At 42.5% G+C, this 19,227-nt stretch overlaps 1 protein-coding gene across 1 annotated transcript in view; it reads right to left on the reverse strand.

Annotated features, from left to right (window-relative positions):
• The window catches only part of SLC24A5 (solute carrier family 24 member 5), a 65,908-nt gene that overhangs the window by 17,279 nt on the left and 29,402 nt on the right, over positions 1 to 19,227 (reverse strand). Inside the window, exons 2-7 of the mRNA XM_068272514.1 lie at positions 18,646 to 18,825; positions 15,036 to 15,119; positions 10,684 to 10,790; positions 9,265 to 9,365; positions 5,689 to 5,972; positions 4,064 to 4,270 (exon numbers count right to left, since the gene is read on the reverse strand). Of these exons, the coding sequence (XP_068128615.1) occupies positions 4,064 to 4,270; positions 5,689 to 5,972; positions 9,265 to 9,365; positions 10,684 to 10,790; positions 15,036 to 15,119; positions 18,646 to 18,825 (963 nt within the window). The remainder of the gene's footprint in view (positions 1 to 4,063; positions 4,271 to 5,688; positions 5,973 to 9,264; positions 9,366 to 10,683; positions 10,791 to 15,035; positions 15,120 to 18,645; positions 18,826 to 19,227) is intronic.

A 19,227-nucleotide genomic window follows, 5' to 3' on the forward strand; every position in this document is an offset into this window, starting at 1 on the left:
ACCCCCTTCCGGCATTTCAGGGCTACTGTAATGGGTATTAGTATTATTGTGTGTTTAGGAGTATAGTAGTGCCAACATTACTACAGCGATTTAGGCACGAACACACGCATGATTGATGTCGCCCAACAGGGATCAAGACCCAATCCCTCGAGTAAAATTGCTGGCCAGAGGCTGTTAAGACACAAAGTCAGCTGTAAAGCTGACAATGTGCTCTGTTGCTATGTGGGGAGGCGGAAGGCCGAAGGAGTGGCACAGAAGTGACATTATGCAGCTGGCAGGGCGAACAGCGAGAGGGAAGGCATCACCAGTTGCTTGAGCTGCTTGCCGGGCGGTGGTCGGGGTCCACTGTACTTACACCGGATTAACATCAAAGGCCATTGTTATTGGCCACCTCAGCCTACTTTAATCTAGCAGGTGTACGGGGCTTTACAGAGTATATAGTCATGCCACTAAAGGTTCGTACACACGCTCTACTTTCAGTAAAGACGGGTTCGTCAGACCCTCCCACTGGGCGGGTGTTCCAGCGACAGTAGAACGTGTGTACAGTTTGTCGGCAGACTGAGCGGATCGTTCAGAAACAGCCTCATCAGTTTGCCTGACAGACTGTACACACGCACTGCTGTCGGCAGAACGCCCGCACAGCGGGAGGGTCTGACGGACCAGTCGTTCCTGAAAATAGAACGTGTGTACGAGCCTTAACTGTTCCTCAGGAGGTGCTAAACCCTATAGGCATAGCTCCCTTATCTGTAGGTCTAGTATTTTTACGCAGATAGGGTCCTGGCCCACATTTTAATTTGGAACCCTTGCACTGCAAGGCGAGAGCGATAGCCACTACACCACGGGGCTGTCCAATAAACATGTTCTGGACCACTGCTCCCCTTTCCTGTAAATCCACCCTACCACCTACCTCAATGCGAGAGGTAGTGCTGAAAGTCTCAGTCCCATTCATACATCAAGGGAAATATATGGGCTGCTATGCTATTACTGAATGTAAAGAAGTGGAGTCTACAACGTTGTTCATCAAAGTCATCTTCCTCCCCTTCCAGTCATTCGCCTTTAGCTGCACTGAGCCAGAAGCTTTCATCAATTTAATGACTGCTGAAGACTGGCTCTCCCATACACCAATTTCTAGTAGACACCACATAAAGTAAGAAGCCCAAATCACGTTTGTAAAAATCATTGTACACAAAGAGCAGACTTGGACTGCATTTTCCTTAACAAATCTGTAATGCCACATAGGTTTAAAAAGTTTAAAAGTGCTACAATGCGATTGTTAGAAATACACATTTTTATTGCTAGAAAACTTCCATTCAAGTTTTGCTGAGAATATACCAAGTGCAAGTGATTCCCTACAGCCATAGTCTTGAGGTTTCCATGTGAATATTACTCTAACACCAACATAAAAATGTCATTATTTTCAGGCTGACTGGTCATGTCAAAAGTCAAGTCATGTGACAGCCTTCTTTTAATCATGCCTTTTTAGAGTGAAGACATGTGACAGTAATCCCTGGGCTAGGAATGAAAGGGATGATCTATGAGAATTCCAGCTATGCACTTCTTGGCAGTCTTCGGTATAACTGTAATATTTGTTCACACAAGTGGCTGATTCCAAGGATATGAAATTCTACAACCCAAGCCATTATATAGAAGAAGAGAACATTAGAAATCTGTGAAACATTTTATACATCAGTTTTCTTGTACTAAAAGATAATAATGCTACTATCTAGTCAGTCCTCTCCTATACTAATAATGCAAATACCGGTACTCAAAGTGTGGCTGTTAACTATGTGCTGCAGAAGCAGACAAGATTTTCTACTTCACTGAAAAATGTGGATATATATTGGATCCTCTATCCTCAATGTGTAATAAAATCAGTGCGTGAACAGGTTTGCCATTAGGGAATAAAATGTAACCTATCCAAATGAAAAAATATATATATATATTTTGATAACTAAATCTTATTTTATACCTCAACAAAAAAGTCAAACATATAACTGGTGTAAAATGTGACAAAATAACTCATTAATATTGGTCTACATGTGAGCTGTGTGTATTATCTGGGTTTAAAGCTGATCTAAACCCAGGACTTTCTCTCTGCTCTAAAAAGGTAAGCAACAGCATAATGACCTATACAGAAAAACATTTCTTTGTTAGGCTAGGTTTCCACTTGTGCGTGGTGTCAGATTTTTCTCTCAGAAAATGTTGGACATCGTGTATGATTCGCATACAATGCTTTGTATAATACAAATTTTCACGTTGCGTGAAAATTCCCATTAGATCTATGGTTACAGGAAGTTGTCAGCAGTCATGACTAAGCTGTTACTAGGCAGAATATGTTATATTTAACTAATGCGAATCTTAGTGTAAGCATTAAAACGCGTAAAAATTTACATGCAAATTTTCACAAAGCAGAAAAATCTTACATGATTTTTTGCAGGCGGAAATTTTACTCTACAGTGGAAACGTAGCCTCACTGCTTCTAGAGCTTCCAGAGATGCTGCAGTGTAGTTACTTCCTGGTTTCATGGAAGTGCATACAGGGGTAAACACCTGTGTTTACATATAGCCTGTGTGAACGGCACACCGTGGCATAGTTCAGACAGAGATGACAGCTCAAATACAGGGGCTCATTACCTCCAGATAAGGGGGAATTAGACATGCTGCTATCTCTAAATACAAACAGGGTGAGGTTCTCTGTGTTTTCCTTCTCTTCTGTGGAAGAGTTTAGGTCCTCTTACTTAAACTGTAAGCATCTAAAGTAGAGCATGGCTTGGTGCCCAAACAGAATGGCCACCTAACTTGAGAGAATCTCCCTGCAAAGCTTTCATTAGATATTCATAAGGACCTATCCCATCATCAACAATGGGAAAGATCACTAGAACTCAGTCCCATAGCAAACCGCAGAGGGACTCCCAGGCCTCTCTGTGTATGGGAGATTTCTGGTAAAATGTTCTCCAGAGTGCGGCCTCTATGGACTGTGAAGCATCTAAGATGGTCCTGCCCTGTGGACTCACCTTATCAAACTTGCCAGACAGGAGCACAACAGAGGGATCATGGGGGCAATAATTGAGATGGCAGAAGAAATTAAACAAACCCTTACTGTCATCATAGTAAAGCGAGGGAGGGAGGACATTGAAGCCATTATGGGGAGGCTTATAACCTCTTTGACTGATAACCAGAGGCTGGTTAAGATGAATAGACACATAACCCAGAAGACCAAAACAATCTCAGCGTCCCTGAATCTATCCAGCCAAATCAAATCTGAACAGAGAAACAGTCTTAACAGATTTTCAATGAATTGCTGGAACTCCCTAAGGAAGAGCCTATTGATCTTATTAGAAAGTATCATGCGTTGAGACCCAGGGGTGATGAGGCCAATGTGGGCGAGGAGGAAGATCACCTCCTCTCCAGGGATATTGTTTGTTGCCTTCCTTTCTTTCCAACTAAAGGAGGACACTATGAAAGCAGCCAGATCCCAGGATGCTGTACTATTTAATGGTGCTCAGGTTTCTCTTCCAGGATTTATTATCCATCGCCCGACAGAATCATAAACTCTTAAGGCACCTGGAATGTGTTTTTAATGACCAATTGTATTGTTTACTGTGTAGTCATAAAGATGGAATGATGTTCTTACTTTAAGATACTGTAAACATTAATTGATTAGGATGACTGAAGGTATCTGAAAACTGAACAGGAAAATAATGTTTATTCAACATATTTACCTCATGTAACTCATTTATAAAAGGCTACGTTTATAACATTTCCCTTGCTGCTGGAAACATTCTCTCAAGTAACCTTGACAGAGGTTAGTGCTAGATAGTTTTTAATGAATGCTTTTTTTTAACATTAATTTATGCAGGTTTTAAGTGCCCCCTTAGGCCAACACAGGGCTTTGTTTACTGAGTGTTACAAGCATGAGATCCGGAGTGTTGCAAATTCATATAGAGATCAGATAGAGATGCTCCAATGATAAGCATGGCAAACATTTTCATGGACAGAGAAGAACATTTCCTAAATGCAGGAAGAACACAGCGGATAAAATCCATGAAAATACCCATACCTACCCACAATGGTCACCATCCACACAAGAATATAGGTCACTCCAGAGATCCAGACAGCAGCCATTATAAATGTCAGGATGAACCAATTATGCCAAGCCTTTCTTCTGCAGTCAGGTACAGTCAGGTAGAGCAATGTAATGATTGGCAGTGACAGGACCCATAGAATTCTTTTCACATCATCATCAGGCATCGTGAACACACTTGGAGGGTCTATTATATAGAAACGTACAACAAAACAAGATAAGCCAAAGTGACATATGTCAGAGCAGGGATGGAGAATCTTCTCAAGACAACCCTTGCAACTACAACTTAATTAAAGTTCTCCATTTTCTAAGGGCAATCTTGGTTCTTGCCATGGGAAACCGTAAGCTATGAAGTCTTGTTTTCTAGACAATAAATCTATTTATGTCTTGGCTATTATAATTAGTGGCAGGAGTGACTTAGATCTACCTCACTGCACTTTGTATACATTATTGGAAAGACTTGGTTTCATATTGGTTTGTGACTTAAAGTGAATCTGTAGCATCAGAAAGCTTAAATGACAACTGTAGTGAGAAGAATATGGGGGCTGCTAAATGTATTTCCTTTTAAACAATGCACACTGCCTGGCTGTCCTGCTGATCCTCTGCCTCTAATACTTTTAGCCATAAATGCTGAACAAGCATGCAGAGCAGATGTTTCTGACTGGATTAGCTGCATGCTTGTTTCCAGTGTGTGATTCAGACACTACTGATGCATGAAAGGTTAACAGGACTGACCGGCAACTGGTATTCTTTACATGGAAATAATTATGGCAGCTTCCATTCCAGGTGTCCTTTAATTATCAGAAATCTAACAACACTGCAATAGCACAAGAGTCTCAGGTGTGAATCTTGGCCAGGGATATCTGCATAGAGTTTGTATGCTGTTCCCAGGTTTGCATTAGTTTCTTCTGGTTATTGAATTACTTACCAAAGGCCAAAAACACAATAGTACGTTAAGTTATTAAAGGAACACCATCACAAACAATTGTAAAATTTATGTATGTATCTTCCAGAGTAAAATGAGACATATATTACTTTTCTCCTATGTTGCTGTCACTTACATTAAGTAGTAGAAATCAGACAAAACTGACAGGTTTTGGACTAGTCCATCTCTTCATGGGGGATTCTCAGTATGACCTATATTCTTATTAAAGACACTCCCTGAAAACGAGTTATACAAAGATGCTGGCCAGCCTCCCTGCACACTTTTCAGGCAGTTGGACAGAGCAGCTGCCATGCACCGTGTGCTTTTGAAACTAAAGAAAACCCTGAGAACCTCCCATGAGGAGAAGGGCTAGTCCAAAAACCTGCCAGTTCTGTAAGTGACCGCAACATAGGAGGAAATAAATGTATGGCTCATTTTACTCTGAAAAAAAATGTACTTATTTGTATGTGTTTACATAAATTTTAAATTGTACAATTTTCATGATAGTGGTCCTTTAAAATTTCTGTTAGGCTGTTGGTAACTGTATTACAAGTACTGGCTATACATGCGTCTCCTGCAATTTTCAGTATGTAAGCAGCTGCAGTTTACGGGAACAAATAACCATCCAACCAGAGCACATTTTTTCATATAAAAAGATGCAGTCAATACCCTTTACTGACCTTCATAAAGTTCATTTAGTCCATGTAGGCTCAGAGAGAGCTGAGAGTAATCCGAGTCTTCTTGGAAGATGCCACTATCGGATCGGGATTGGTGACGAACCACACGGACGCTCTCTTCTTTCCATCCCAGCAGGGGCTGCTGCTCAGTGCTTCCTTCCATTGCATCTGCAAAACATCTGCAGCAAGGGCTGAACTTGCTTACCACATACTGACTAATTCTAATGTCAAAGATCAACACTGCAATGTACAGTGTGTACACCAGAAGCAATGAAGCAGATTCATACCTAGAACAGAAGTAATATATGCGTGTTACTAATATTCACATTTTTACACCTGAAAACAAGTATGTGATACAGGTAAACAGAAGCTAGAAACTTCCACATATGACGTTTGAACTGAGAACCTTACATTCTTGTCTAGTATTACTGTAGAAACCGTATGAATTTTCAAAATAAAAAACTTCAATCCCCTGTGCCCACGGTTTAAAAGTAAGAAATAAAAGTAAATAAAGTAAAAATTAAATTAATCAATGACATATGATATGGACAGGGCCGGCCTTAGGTTTCCCAGCGCCCTGAGCGAAACCAGATTTTTGTGCCCCCCCCCTTCATCCTCTTCACGCGTGCACACGCACAGTTAGCCCCCCCCCCCCTTCCCTAATTTGGAATGATAGCACAGCACTGACAATGTTCACCACGCATTATAGCCGCATTGCGCCCCCCCCCCCCCCCAAAGAAAAACGCCCTCAGACTCAGTTTAGGTATCTAGCCAAGTATAGGTGCCCCCAGTATAGGATATCATGTGTAGGTACCCTCAGTATAGGTAGCCAGCTATAGGTGCCCCCAGTATAGGAAGTCGGGTGAAGGTCTCCCCCCATATGTAACCAGGCGTAGGTGCCTCCAGTATAGGTTGCCATGTGTTGGTGCCCTCAGTATATGTAGCCAGGAGTAGGTGCCCTCCCTCAGTATAGGTAGCCAGCTATAGGTGTCCCCAGTATAGGAAGTCAGGTGTAGGTGCCCTCAGTATAGGTAGCCATCTATAGGTGCCCCCTTGAAAGCAGCGCCCTGAGCGACCGCTCCGGTCAAAGGCCGGCTATGGATATGGAGAACTTCTATAAAGTTCTCCCGAATTGCCTTCCTCATATCCAGGAACACCACTAGATTTTGCCAGGAGCCTATTGTGAAAACAATCATTCAACTCAACTGCAGGAATAGTGCTCTTCCTTGTCGCTACAGTGAAGCGGATTCCCGCCCACCCAGAGGGGTAGCTATGGGGAAAAGGGGGACATTTGTTTCTGGGTGCAGCACTGTGAGGGTAGTCAGCATGGACACCACACCCCTTCATGCGTGAGAGGCAGCTCGCTGGCCACCCAAAGTGCCCCCACTTCTCCTCCTCCTTTCCTCTGCAGAGAAGTGCAGGAACATTAATACTACAACAGCATAAAACTCACCTGCTCCAATATCATATCTCCTCTGCAGCACACCCAGAGTTGTCTCCTTGGTAACAGCGGTGTAATTTGACAAGAGATGCAGCTGTTACCAAGGAGAGGATGCTGGGCGCTGCAGAGGAGAGATGACATCATCGCCGGAACATTGAAACTGGTGAGTCTTTTGCAGCCATCAACACATCTGAGTATCTAACGAGGGGTGGTGGGTGCACGTGTGTCTAGCTAAAGGGGTGCACATCAGGCCATCTGAATGGAAGGGGGGCACACCTGGCTATCTAAAACAACATTTGTACATTTGGCTCTGCCCATGATCACGCCAACATTCTGGTGCGTGGTCACACCCAATTTTCTGTGCAGGACTGTCCAGAGGAGGTTGCAAAAACAAACTATGTCCCTGAGCACTGAAAATTCTAGCTACCCCTCTGTGCCCACCTGCTAATATCCCTCAGAAGGGTGGGCAGGGTGCTCCATTGCTGTAGAGGCGGGAATGAGAGCATAAGTTTTGCTTATGTAACGCTGCCAAAATTCCTCTTTGCAGTAGGGGTGGACACTTGTTTTCACGATGGACTTCTGGCAAAATGGAGTGATGTTCTGGATTACAGTAATGAGATTTCGAGACTTATCGAAGCTCTCCAATGGCATATTCCGTTTTACAAATTCAATTTCCTATTCAGTAAAACACCAAGTGCTCTTCTAATTACTAACAATATTATTGTTTGCTCAATCTTCTTCACTACATTAAAATCCATGACCTACAAGATGATACAATAACACATCCAACAGAATTCTAAATACACAGTAAGATACTTTCTGAAACAACAGTACATGAGGGATTTCTTTTAAGCTGCGTACATTTTATTGCTACTCTTCGATCCTCATGTACAGAATCATTCAAATCCATAATTTTCACTGATGAGTACATATGAAGGCTCGTGCACATGCTTGACTAAAGTTGGCTGAGGCGACTGATGTCGCACACATGCTGCTCCATTGTCCCTCCTCCTTCCCTCTCCCCCCTGCTTAGCAACAGAACACATTGGCCTCAATTCACTAAACTTATCTCCTGTCTTTAATAACTCTTCTAGAGTTGTTACCATGGTGATAAGGCATGTAGTATTCAGGAAACATTTTACCTCAGGCAAGCCTAAAGTTAACTCTTCTGTCTTTAAATTTATTCTCCAATCCTTAAAATAACTCCAGAGTTAAAGACAGGCTGTTAATTAGCTGCATGTGAAAATAACTACAGAGGAGGTAAATTAACTACAGAGGAGGTAACTTAAGGAATGAAGAGGTAAGATAACTCTCTCACGTGTGGAGGTAAGTTTTCTCTTGCCTTATTATCTCCAGCATGATCTTAGTGAATTGAGGCCATTGTCAGCTACATTGCTGACATTCGTCAGTACTGGCCATCCCAGCAATGCCGCCCAAGGGGATTGGGTTCTGATCTCCGATGGGCAACATAAGTCAAAGATGTGTACACACCTTAACTGCTTCTGGCCATCGGTGATTGAAATCTACGCAGTTTGTGGCCGATTATTCCTGCCAGGGCGTATATTTCAATCACTGCTACTCTGTCTGCTTGCTCTCGCCATTCCCGCTTGCTCTGCTGTCACTCTCAGAGCAGAGCTTCTGTATATTGGGTAGGACCTGAGATTGCTGTGAGCCAATCACAGCAATCACCTGTCTTAAAAGGACACACATGGCTCTGGTCCTAAAGAGGCCAAAGCCATCATATCTCAAAGTGCTTAACAGGAACTGTAGTGAAAATAATGTAATGAATAAAATTATTTAAAAAAAAAATTATAAAAAAAGTATAAGTGATGACTATAGCTCGACTTTAAATATTCAGAAATATGTGTCAAACCGAGGTCGATCATTTCTGTGGCTGTCCCCTCAATGAGACATTTTATGGGTTCCTGAATACTGACCAGATGCATTATTTTACTCATACTTAATCTGAATGTATTTACTGTAGAATTCAATAAGCAGTTGGACTGGATCCTTCAAAAGACTTTGGCGGGCCCCGGTGCCAGTGCCCCACCTCCTCAACCCAGCAGAACGGTTTCAAACATGTCATACAGAGATTTCCAGGAACACAAAAGTCTTTCAGTCCGTCAGAGTTTACCTACCAGTAAATTGTGTTGTCAAACGTTATGACAATTACTGCTCCCACGCTGATTGCATATGCAACACAATCTCGAAATAATGGCCAGCAAGATATTCTTAGTATCTGTGTGAAGAAGGAAAGAAGATAAATATTTAACTCTGGCTTGCCGAGCCATGAGATACTAACATGCATTTTAAAGAGCTCATTATTCTTTATAACTGCCACTTATATATGCCAGTATTATTATTTAAACTAAACATTACTTCAGCTGGAAATCACGCAGTAATTATACATCGGGAGGCTGTGGTTGCTCCGTCCATGTGTTGAGGGTCATGTACACGTGTGCAATGCATCATGATATACTGTATACTGTACGTATGACATGCATGCAGGTGCTGGTTTTTGGCACACTTGGTCCTGTGCATTTGCTGGCATGGGTTATGCCCGGGGCCATCTTCTATCAATGAGATGAATTAAAACCCTTTGTCCTGGCAGCATTATTTATTGAATTTATAAAGCGCCAACATATTACACAGCGCTGGACATTACTTTAGGTTACAGACCATATTTAGGGGTGACATACAGCAATATGACAATACATGAATACAAAAAAAACCATATCACGCTGCACAGTATGAGTACAAGGTAATGCTTAGTCAGTCACTGGATGGGAGCATGGAGATTAGGCAAGTTAGGTTCACTCAAATGCATAGCATGGGTTCACAGTAATGGAGGTGCATGATCAGGTAGGACACACAAGGAGGAGCACCCTGCCTGAAGGCTTACAATCTAGAGGGAGAGGTAGGGACACGAAAGGTAGGAGGACCAGAGTTCAGCTGCGGGTTTAGAGCACTTGTGAGGGGTGGTAGGCCAGAGTGAAAAGGTGAGTTTTGAGGGCCTTCTTGAAGAGGTTGAAGTAGGGGGCATTTAAAAATCTGCTAGCATTTTGCGGATCTGCTAGCGGGTTTTGATGTGCACCGGACCTCAGCCAATATACAGCTTGCTAACTACTCCACCTTGTGTTCCCACTTTCCCTATCCCTTTAGTTTATAAACCTTTAAAGGGCTGGGCTGTATCCTCCATTGTTTCTTGTAACAGCTGCCTAATTACTGGATAATAGTTTGCAGTAAATTGCAGCTTCTCTCTAGTGCCTGCATCTTGGCACAACTTCCATCCACTAATTATAGGTATCACATGCACATACGACACCGCCTAATGTTAATCTATAAAAATTCTGCCTGGCTGGTAAAAGCATCAGAATGTTGGAAAAGTGCTTGGATAAGAAGGACACACACCACTGCTGCTCTGGGAGGCAAGATATGCAGGGCAATGCTGAGCTAGTCAGTTCTAGCCTGGTTTCTTCTTTCCCCCTTTAGCTAATAGTATTAAGCATAGACTTGCTTTAAAATGCATATCTATGCTTAGATAATATATTAGGTACTATACCATAGAAGAACAAGCAACAAGCGGCACATATTCCAAGGAGATTGTACACAGCAGATCCAACTATAGTGCTGATTCCAATATCACCTTTGGTTACAAAAACACCTGAAATACAAAATAGAATGAAAATGCATTAGACTAGCACCTGTCAATGATTAGGCTAGCCATAGCCAATATGTACATTATTATGACCAGAACATTGTAAGACACTGAACATAAAAAACTAAACAAAAAAGTATACTGTGACAAATTCATATTTTAACAACATGCTCAGATTGTGGGTAAAGCATTTGGTATTTTATCACATAGGGCCTGATTTATTATTGGCTACAAAAGAATGGATAACTCAAGTGATCCAGAAAACCTATACCAGTGATGGCTAACCTTGGCACTCCAGCTGTGACAAAACTACTAATCCATCATGCCTCTGCCTCCCCGAGTTATGCTAAGAGCTGTCAGAGTATTGCAATGCCTCATGGAACTTGTAGTTCCACCACAGCTGGAGTGCCAAGGTTAGTCATCACTGACCTAGACTGTATCAGTTTAAGATTGTCTGCTCTTAGGTGACAACAGTGTATAGCCTTATTCTGAACCATATCAGTCTACATTCTACAGTTAGGGTTGAAAGCACGAGTGTCAGCCATTCTGCACCAGAAAAAAACCAACACATATACTGTATAAATAGATAAATACTTGTATTGTACTGTCCACATTTTGATTTCAGTAGATTTTATATAGTAAATAAAGAAAACACGTTCCAGGCATTTTCCATCTTTACAGCCTCTGACTAAAGCCAATCCTGTGGGAGGGGCAGAAGGGAAGATAACAAGCTTCCCTCTACCCGGCACTGTACGTGAAAAGAGCAAGGTTGACAGAGATGAGATTCCTTACAGCAGACACATTTAGGATTATATTGGAATGCTTGCAATGGAGGATGAGGATGTAGACTACATAATAAACACAGTGCAGAGTGTAATAGGAATGTAAATGTTCTGTGTTTGTTGTTGTGTTGTGTTCTGTTCTGAATTTCATTTTGTCAATCCCTCTTAAAAACTATGCTTGGTACATGCCCATTCAATTTCCCGTCAGATCGACATGTCAAACCGATAATTTCCGACATCTCTGATGTTCTCTCGATCAATAACTGGATCAATTTTGCGCAGTAGTGACCAGAAACATATATCCAGTTATCGAACCATAGCTGTTTGGACATGTCAGAAATTATCAGTTCGACATTGGGAAATTAAAAGTGTGTTCCTGTTATAGCAGTCATGTGATGACAGTAGCATGAATGTACTTGCAGTGAAACAGATTTATAACAAGAAAAAAAGAAACAAAAAAACAGTACTACGTACTCATTAAAGTGGATCCGAGGTGAACTTTAACACATTGCATAATTGTGTTCCTTTCCTATTGTTTATAGGGCATTCCTCAAGCCAAATATTTTTTGTTTTTGTTTTAATACTCTAATTCCCTATAAACTAAAAAAGCCACGCCCACAGGCTTTCAGAGAACCAAGGGCTCATGGGAGCTCAGTCTGGGCAGGAGGAGGGTGAGGTGTTACTAGCCATTGATTTCAGAGGCAGGGGGGGGGGGGGGGGGGGGGAGGAGGAGGGAGAGGGGATTAGGCTGATGGCTCAAGATACAGATAAGCCTGCCTCTGTGTAATGTTTACAACAACATGGCTGCTGTCATTGTATCACAGGAATAAATAATCATATTCTATTAAAACTGTTTGCAGCTAGATGTGCTGTGTAAACCATCTACACTTTAGATAAGATATATAGACAAGCTACTTGTTATAGTTAGTTTTTCATCTCGGATCTGCTTTAAATAGAAAATCGTTAATGTAGATGCAAACATTTACCGTATATGCAATGGCATCATGTTAATTCCCCAACGTTTTAGCAATCCTCGCTATAATCGGATATGCGCCAAGCAGTGGGGGTTGCATACAGTTTTAATAAATTTAATTCACGTGGAGGGACATTACTGAGAGTACCCGCAAGCTTAGCTAGCTATTGTACTGTGAATTGCTTAGACACATGACAATACAAAAGGATATCTGAGGGCATTTTACATTTAGGGTAAGCGTTGCGGTGTGATGCGCCGACCCTGCTTGCTCAACGGCAAAAAAAAAAAAAAAATCAATTCACATGATCCTCCAGCAGAGTGCGCTGGCAGAGTCATATGCATAGTGCCACCCCCACATGCCGCCCTTGCCCAGTAATGCACTCCCTGGCAGACAGGAAGTACGTCACTGGGTGACGCCAACAAATGTACATTCTTTGCGTCATCCATTGACTTCCATTCATTCCACCGAAAGTTGTACAGTAATGCACTGCTGACTTTGCTGTAGGTCGGCAACGAATTGGAAGCGCAGCGGAACAGTATGCGGCTAGTGTACTAGGCCCCATACACTTTCTTTGCTGTTGCGTTACCCCGTGTGCAGAAAAGGTAACGCAACGCAAAAACGTGCCCACGTGTAAAAGGGGCCTGAAAGCTCCTGAGTGTGCATAAGTATACTTTATTCAGTACTTATGTTTATTAAGAAAAAAAAAAAACCTTAGATCCTTCAATGAAGATATGATCCGAATCGCGAGCGGATCACAAAATACTAGGTATGAAAAAAAACTTTGACCATTTCCATTAGTGTGATCCATTTGCAGCACAAGTTTTTCCCTGAGCACAATAGTCATCCTGCTGAATTTTGTGTGCGATTCATCTCCTGTACTTTGTATAAGAATGTGGGACAATCGCATAGCAATTGCACCGATGTGTCATTTTCAGGTGATTTGGCCATTTCTTGCTCATTTTTCCCCCAAAGCAAAATTGCAAATGTAACACTGCAATCACTTCATACACCCGATGGATGATTGCAGAATCGCAGTGGTGAAAATTGGAAAGAAACATGATCGCAGAGCAATAGCAATCATGTTTTCTTGTGAAAAAGAGCCCTAAGTGTAAGGAATAGACTATTTTCCAGTTTACAACTGAAACATTTGATGTAATTCTCACAGAGCTGTGTGTATGCAGCATGTGTCCTTGTCGTTTGTAATTACACCTATATTTGATTTGCATACAGAAGATGTGTGGTCATACATGAGAGAATCTCTCATGGAGTGCAATAGGCAGTGAGCTGGCTGGCCCTGTTTATTTGGATTATCACTGCTACCAGCAGCCGATTACCATAAATAAATAAATGCTTGGCTCAGAGTGTATAGCCTTTAATTGGATTGTGTTATATCTATCATGGGAGCACATATGTGTTGTGGATGAGCAAGCCCTGCATTGGATTATCTCTTATCAAGGTTTTAAAGTTCTAGTTCATTTCATTTAATACAACTTTGATAGACAGACATTTTTTTAATTAATCGTGCATAAAAATATTTGGTTAAAAACCTGGAAGATTTTGCACAATAGTAGAGAAATATAGCTGCTGCACCAATTCATAGATCCTCAATAACTGACAGCTGCTAGCTCACAACCAGTCAGTTTTAAACCTTCCTTCTTTAGTAAAAGGTCATGCAGGGAAAGGGGTGGGCAAAATTGTGATTGCTCTGTTTTAAAGAGAACCTGAACTGAAAATTAAAAATCAAAACATAAACATGTCATACTTACCTCCTGTGTAGTGTACTCATCAATCTCTTTCTCCTCTCCTTCATCCCATTTGTCCGCTGTGATCAATGGAATTCTCTGTCCACCATTTTGAAAATGGCCATTATACCATAACAGCTTCCTGGTAAGCTTCTGGGAGGAACTAATGGCGAGGCAAGTATGTAATCCATTCATCCATATGTAATATCCATTTGCAGCTACATTATTTGTTTATTTTAAATAATTTTACTCAGTTCAGGTTCCCTTTAAAAGGGACAGTTTCCACTGAGTGCCACAGCCGGTTCCAAATCGGACGTGACACCTGTGCTTTTGCGGTACTGCAGCCAAAACGCCATAGCCGTGCCTTGCACGGATATAGGGATGCGGTGTGCAGAAAACTGCAGCCGGCATGATTTTTGGTGCTGTACGCTATTAGGATGCAGCCTATTGATTTCAATAAGCTGCGATTCCGCATTCAAAATCACATGTGGAAATTGATTGCAGTTCGTGGATAGTGGAAATCGATCTATGCCTCCCTGCTGACTTATAACTTATCAAGGTCGTCAGCCTCTAGTTGCGAGGTGTGGCTTTAAAGTCACTGGGAGAACAGGGAATTGGCTAATAAGGCATCTTACGAGTTCACAAAGAAACTTCACTTTTTTTTATAGATAATGTAGCTTAACATTCTATTGCATGCATGTAAAATTGCATCTGAACTTGGTATTTAACATTAATTTTATAAAACAGCATTACCTAGAAATGCAGTGACAAATTCTGGTGCTGAACTTCCCACCGCCATGAAGGTAGCTCCAGCCACATCCTGGGAGAGGCCAAGGCCTGAATAGTAAAGAGACAAAATCAGAGAGCTACTGGGACTATCTCACACATGCTGAAACCTGCAGGTTTTCCCTGACTTATAACCCACAGACAATTAACACGCTCCTTGTTTCCAATTGTGATGATTTTGACATCTGGGAGCTGGCAATATAAATGAGAGACATACAAATATGAGATCTGCTTTTGAATCCATGGGATACCAGCCTACAGTGTATTTGTGCCTTTAAGCCAAGAATAATACGCTTCTCCTGAAGAAGTAATTTATACAACGGCCTTATTCACGAAACGTGTCGAGAAATCTCCACATATGTACATGATCAGCTCAGAGCTCATACATTTACTTATGCCAAATATATATTTGCTTATCTAGCATGTGATGAACACTGTAGTCTTTCAGGTTTTTCACCTTCTTAGTTTTCATTTGGCTAATATTCTAGGTATGTTCCTGAAGGCAAGGACTGCATAGCACGCATGATTCTAGAGCTGCTTGCATTCATCAGGCATAATATGCATCACAAAACACACTGTACTGATTTTTATACCATTTCATTTCAAGTTGTTAGTATTTTTACAAGATTTCATAGCTTTATTTTGTTTTTGCAATTAAAAGTTTTGCATCGAAACTTTATTTTATAAACACGTTTAAAGTGACCATGTAGTTCAGTGTTCCCCAACCCTGTCAAGGTCCAACAGTGCATGTTTTGTTGAAATCCACAGAGGTAGTCAATCAGCTCTGCTGAGACATTAATTACCTCACCTGTGCATGTGTGTGGTTTGCTGCAAAACAAACTATTGATGGGCCCTGAGGACTCTGATGTAGTTCATCCATGCCTATAAATCCACTAGAATGTTGTGAAAGTCTTGTGTTTAATAAAAGCACAGATGCAGTCTTTCTTTTTCTGCCTTATCCAGCCAAAATTTTTCTGTTCAAAATTGATTACTGAGTAGTAAGAGTCTCAGGTGGAATTTACTGACCAGGGCCGCCATCAGGGCATCTTAGGGGGGGACTGGTGTATGGGGCCCGAATGAGTATAGGGCGCGAGTGAGTATGGGGCTCGGCCAGCAGTACCATGCCCATGAGTCCCATTTGCAAGTAATGTGTCCTTGCAGAGCCAAGCTGATACTTAGAGCAGCTGACTACATGCACTTGCTCCTTACTCCTCCCGACGGTGGCATGGCAGGCATAGGCTGGGCGGGAGAGAGGAAGCAGAGCATCATGCAGAGACATTCTTTGTTCCAGCATAGATTGCAGGTGCCTTCCCGATTCTCTGCCACCTTTCTCCCACTCAGCCGATGCCTGTTGTGCTGCCGCTTTTGAAGTTTGGGGGAGTGAGAAGCAAGTGCGCACCACATCCTGCCCTGCTGAGCGTGTCTCCAGCCGCTCCTCAAGCACCAGAAGCTTCAGCAAAGCTCTACAAAAAAAGAGGATGAGTCAGAGCCCCTCCTCACCTCACCACAGGTGTCAGCTGCTGATCGAGGTCTGTGCGTACTTAGCCCTTTACTGAGGAATCAGGAAATTTGGGTGCCAGAAGCACCATGGAATTTTGGGTGCAGCCATAGTCGCCAATAGAAATTACAATTAAAGTTGTGCGCCCGATAGGATAGTGGGTGCTGGGGCCCCCTCTATGTACACTGTGATCACAAAAAGCGAGCTCTTGTGCCCACTATTTGTAGCTGCAGTTTGCCGCCTGCTATTTTTTCTGGTGCCTCCGGTGCCCAATTCTCCCCCCATAGTCTTAATTTCTATGGTTGCCTATGTTCTGTAGCGCCTAATATTTTTTATTTTTATGCGCTGCGTATATGCTTGGGTTTGCGGTGGGTGAATGGTTATGCATTGGTAGTGGTGGTGGGGGCTGGGGGGGTAGTTTAGATTTACTTACCTGGGTCCTCTTTCTCCTAGCAGTCTATCAGGTCTCTTGCTGTAGTTCCGCTGCCCTCCAGTCTGCCACTGTCCCCTCAAAAAGATTACAGCTGTGGTCATGGGCTACTGTGCGGGCATCAGGAGAGGTCTGCGTAACTATCTTGATCATTCTCCTATGGTCAGGAGTGTTCTGTGTTTGTGCAATTTAAGTGTTTGTGAACTGTGCAAGAGCAGAAGGCTCCCAGATTCAGGAGTGCGATCTAGAGAGGCCACAGATGTGGTTGGGTATCTTTGGAAGGGTACAGCAACACCCTAGAGGGCAGCAGAACTCCAGTGAGGGACCAGATAGACTGCTAGGGGCTTGAAGTAGCCCCAAGTAAGTAAACCTAATCCCCCCCAGCCTAGATGTCTGCGGGGAGAAGACGTCAATCTCAGCTGTGGTTACACCCCATATGGAGGGAGGTGGGAGTGTTGCTAGTAGCCGTCATGTCAGTACAGGTGAAATGGTGGCAACACTTGTTATGTGGCATTAGAGGATGGCCCTACTATATGGCCTCAAAGTGGGTAGGATTGGGTCTGAGGAGGTGGCTACCAAAGAAAGGACGGGGGGGGGGGGGGGAAGAGAAAAAATAAAGTGTCTACAATTCTGGAAAAAGGCACTTTACATGACACAGTTGAGACCATACCCGTAAACAAGGCTCTGACTGGCTGGCCTTGCTGTACACAAAGGGGACTTTCAAATGTATAGCCGATATATGCACAGCACTCTCTCTGAACGCACTACCTTTGCATTATACGTTGAAAAGAAGCTGATCGTTGCCTCTATGCTGATGTAATTTCAAGATATAGAGACAACAACAGGAAGGCTCATTTTTGATGCAAATTGAAATTAAATTCGATTTTCTTTTGTTGGGGGGGGGGGGGGGGGGGGCTCACTTCTACACATAAGAAAATAGGTAAGGATTGGAATAATGTTTCTTAAACGCCTTGTAATGTATAGAGCTGACCTGGAGTGCATTGTTTTTTTTTCTCAACGAAAAACGGAGTCTCACTTTAAGCATTGTATCTTTGCTGTCTTCACATCTTCTTAGAGGAGCAAAATCAATAATGCAATATATTTGTGCTATTGATCATGGGCTGCTTTTAAAGCATTCTGTGAAGCAACATTTTTTAAAGGAAAATTAATCTTTCAATTTTTTTGTTATGCTGAAGTACAGATTCATACTTCTCTATTCCTTATATCGTTGACAAGGTACTCTGTATTTCACTCTGAAAGAATAGATTAATATAGCTCAGTGCACTACAAGCAGAAATACAGGTCTTCCCTGCAGTAATGAAATACAACTGAGATAAAAGGAGACTTCTACTGTAGATAGGGTTTACCAAGGAGACGCAATAGCAGCATATAGCCGCAATAGCAGCATATAGCCGCATTAGGGGGCGATATTGTGGCTGGGAACGCGAAGAATCACTCGCGTTCCCATGCCTGTCGGGTCCTGACGGCCAAACCGGAAGTGGTCGCCGGCGAGGATGGGAGGATCTCCGAGACACGGCGAGGGCACCGATCGACTGCAGGGGGCTGAGGGAAGCCCCATGTGAGTTAATGTCATTGTTTTTTTGCCAGACTTAAGGTTACCTTTAATGCAACTAGTATCTTGTACCTACGTTCACTGATGACTTCCAGGGAGGGGAGGAAGTAGCTATCACAGACAATGGACACAGCCAGGAACATATACATTATGACCAGGCAGTGAATGACGAGTCCTCCATCTTTTCTCTCCTGATCAGTAAATAATCCTTTGGGGAACTCCGAGGATGGCGAGAAGATGCAGAGTGTATTATTCTCTGAAAGAAACAAGCATGATTTAGACAGGAGTTATTCCTAGAAGGGACTTTTCTTCATAGTGCGCTTGGTCTTAAAAAGTGGACCTGTCACTTATATCCGACGTCTGCAGGCTTAAAGCAAACGCAAGCTTTAAAAGAAAGGGAAAAAAAAAATAAAAATGATAGTTACCCAAGTAAATGGAAGCCTCTGGATAGTCCAGAGGCTTCCCATCTCCTCTTCAAGCCCAGCATTGCCACACATGGACCCTCAGAACATATTCAACAAGAGGGATAGGCGTGATATATTATTCTGGCTGTGCATGAACGCCGCTGTACTATGCAAGCACAAGTACTGCTGCACCTGCGCAGTAAGCCAAGCTGCTCATTCTCCAGCAGCTTCGTGCTACTGCATAGACGTGGCCA

Source organism: Hyperolius riggenbachi, chromosome 3 (assembly GCF_040937935.1).
Source record: "Hyperolius riggenbachi isolate aHypRig1 chromosome 3, aHypRig1.pri, whole genome shotgun sequence".
In the NCBI taxonomy this organism is placed as follows: Eukaryota; Metazoa; Chordata; class Amphibia; order Anura; family Hyperoliidae; genus Hyperolius; species Hyperolius riggenbachi.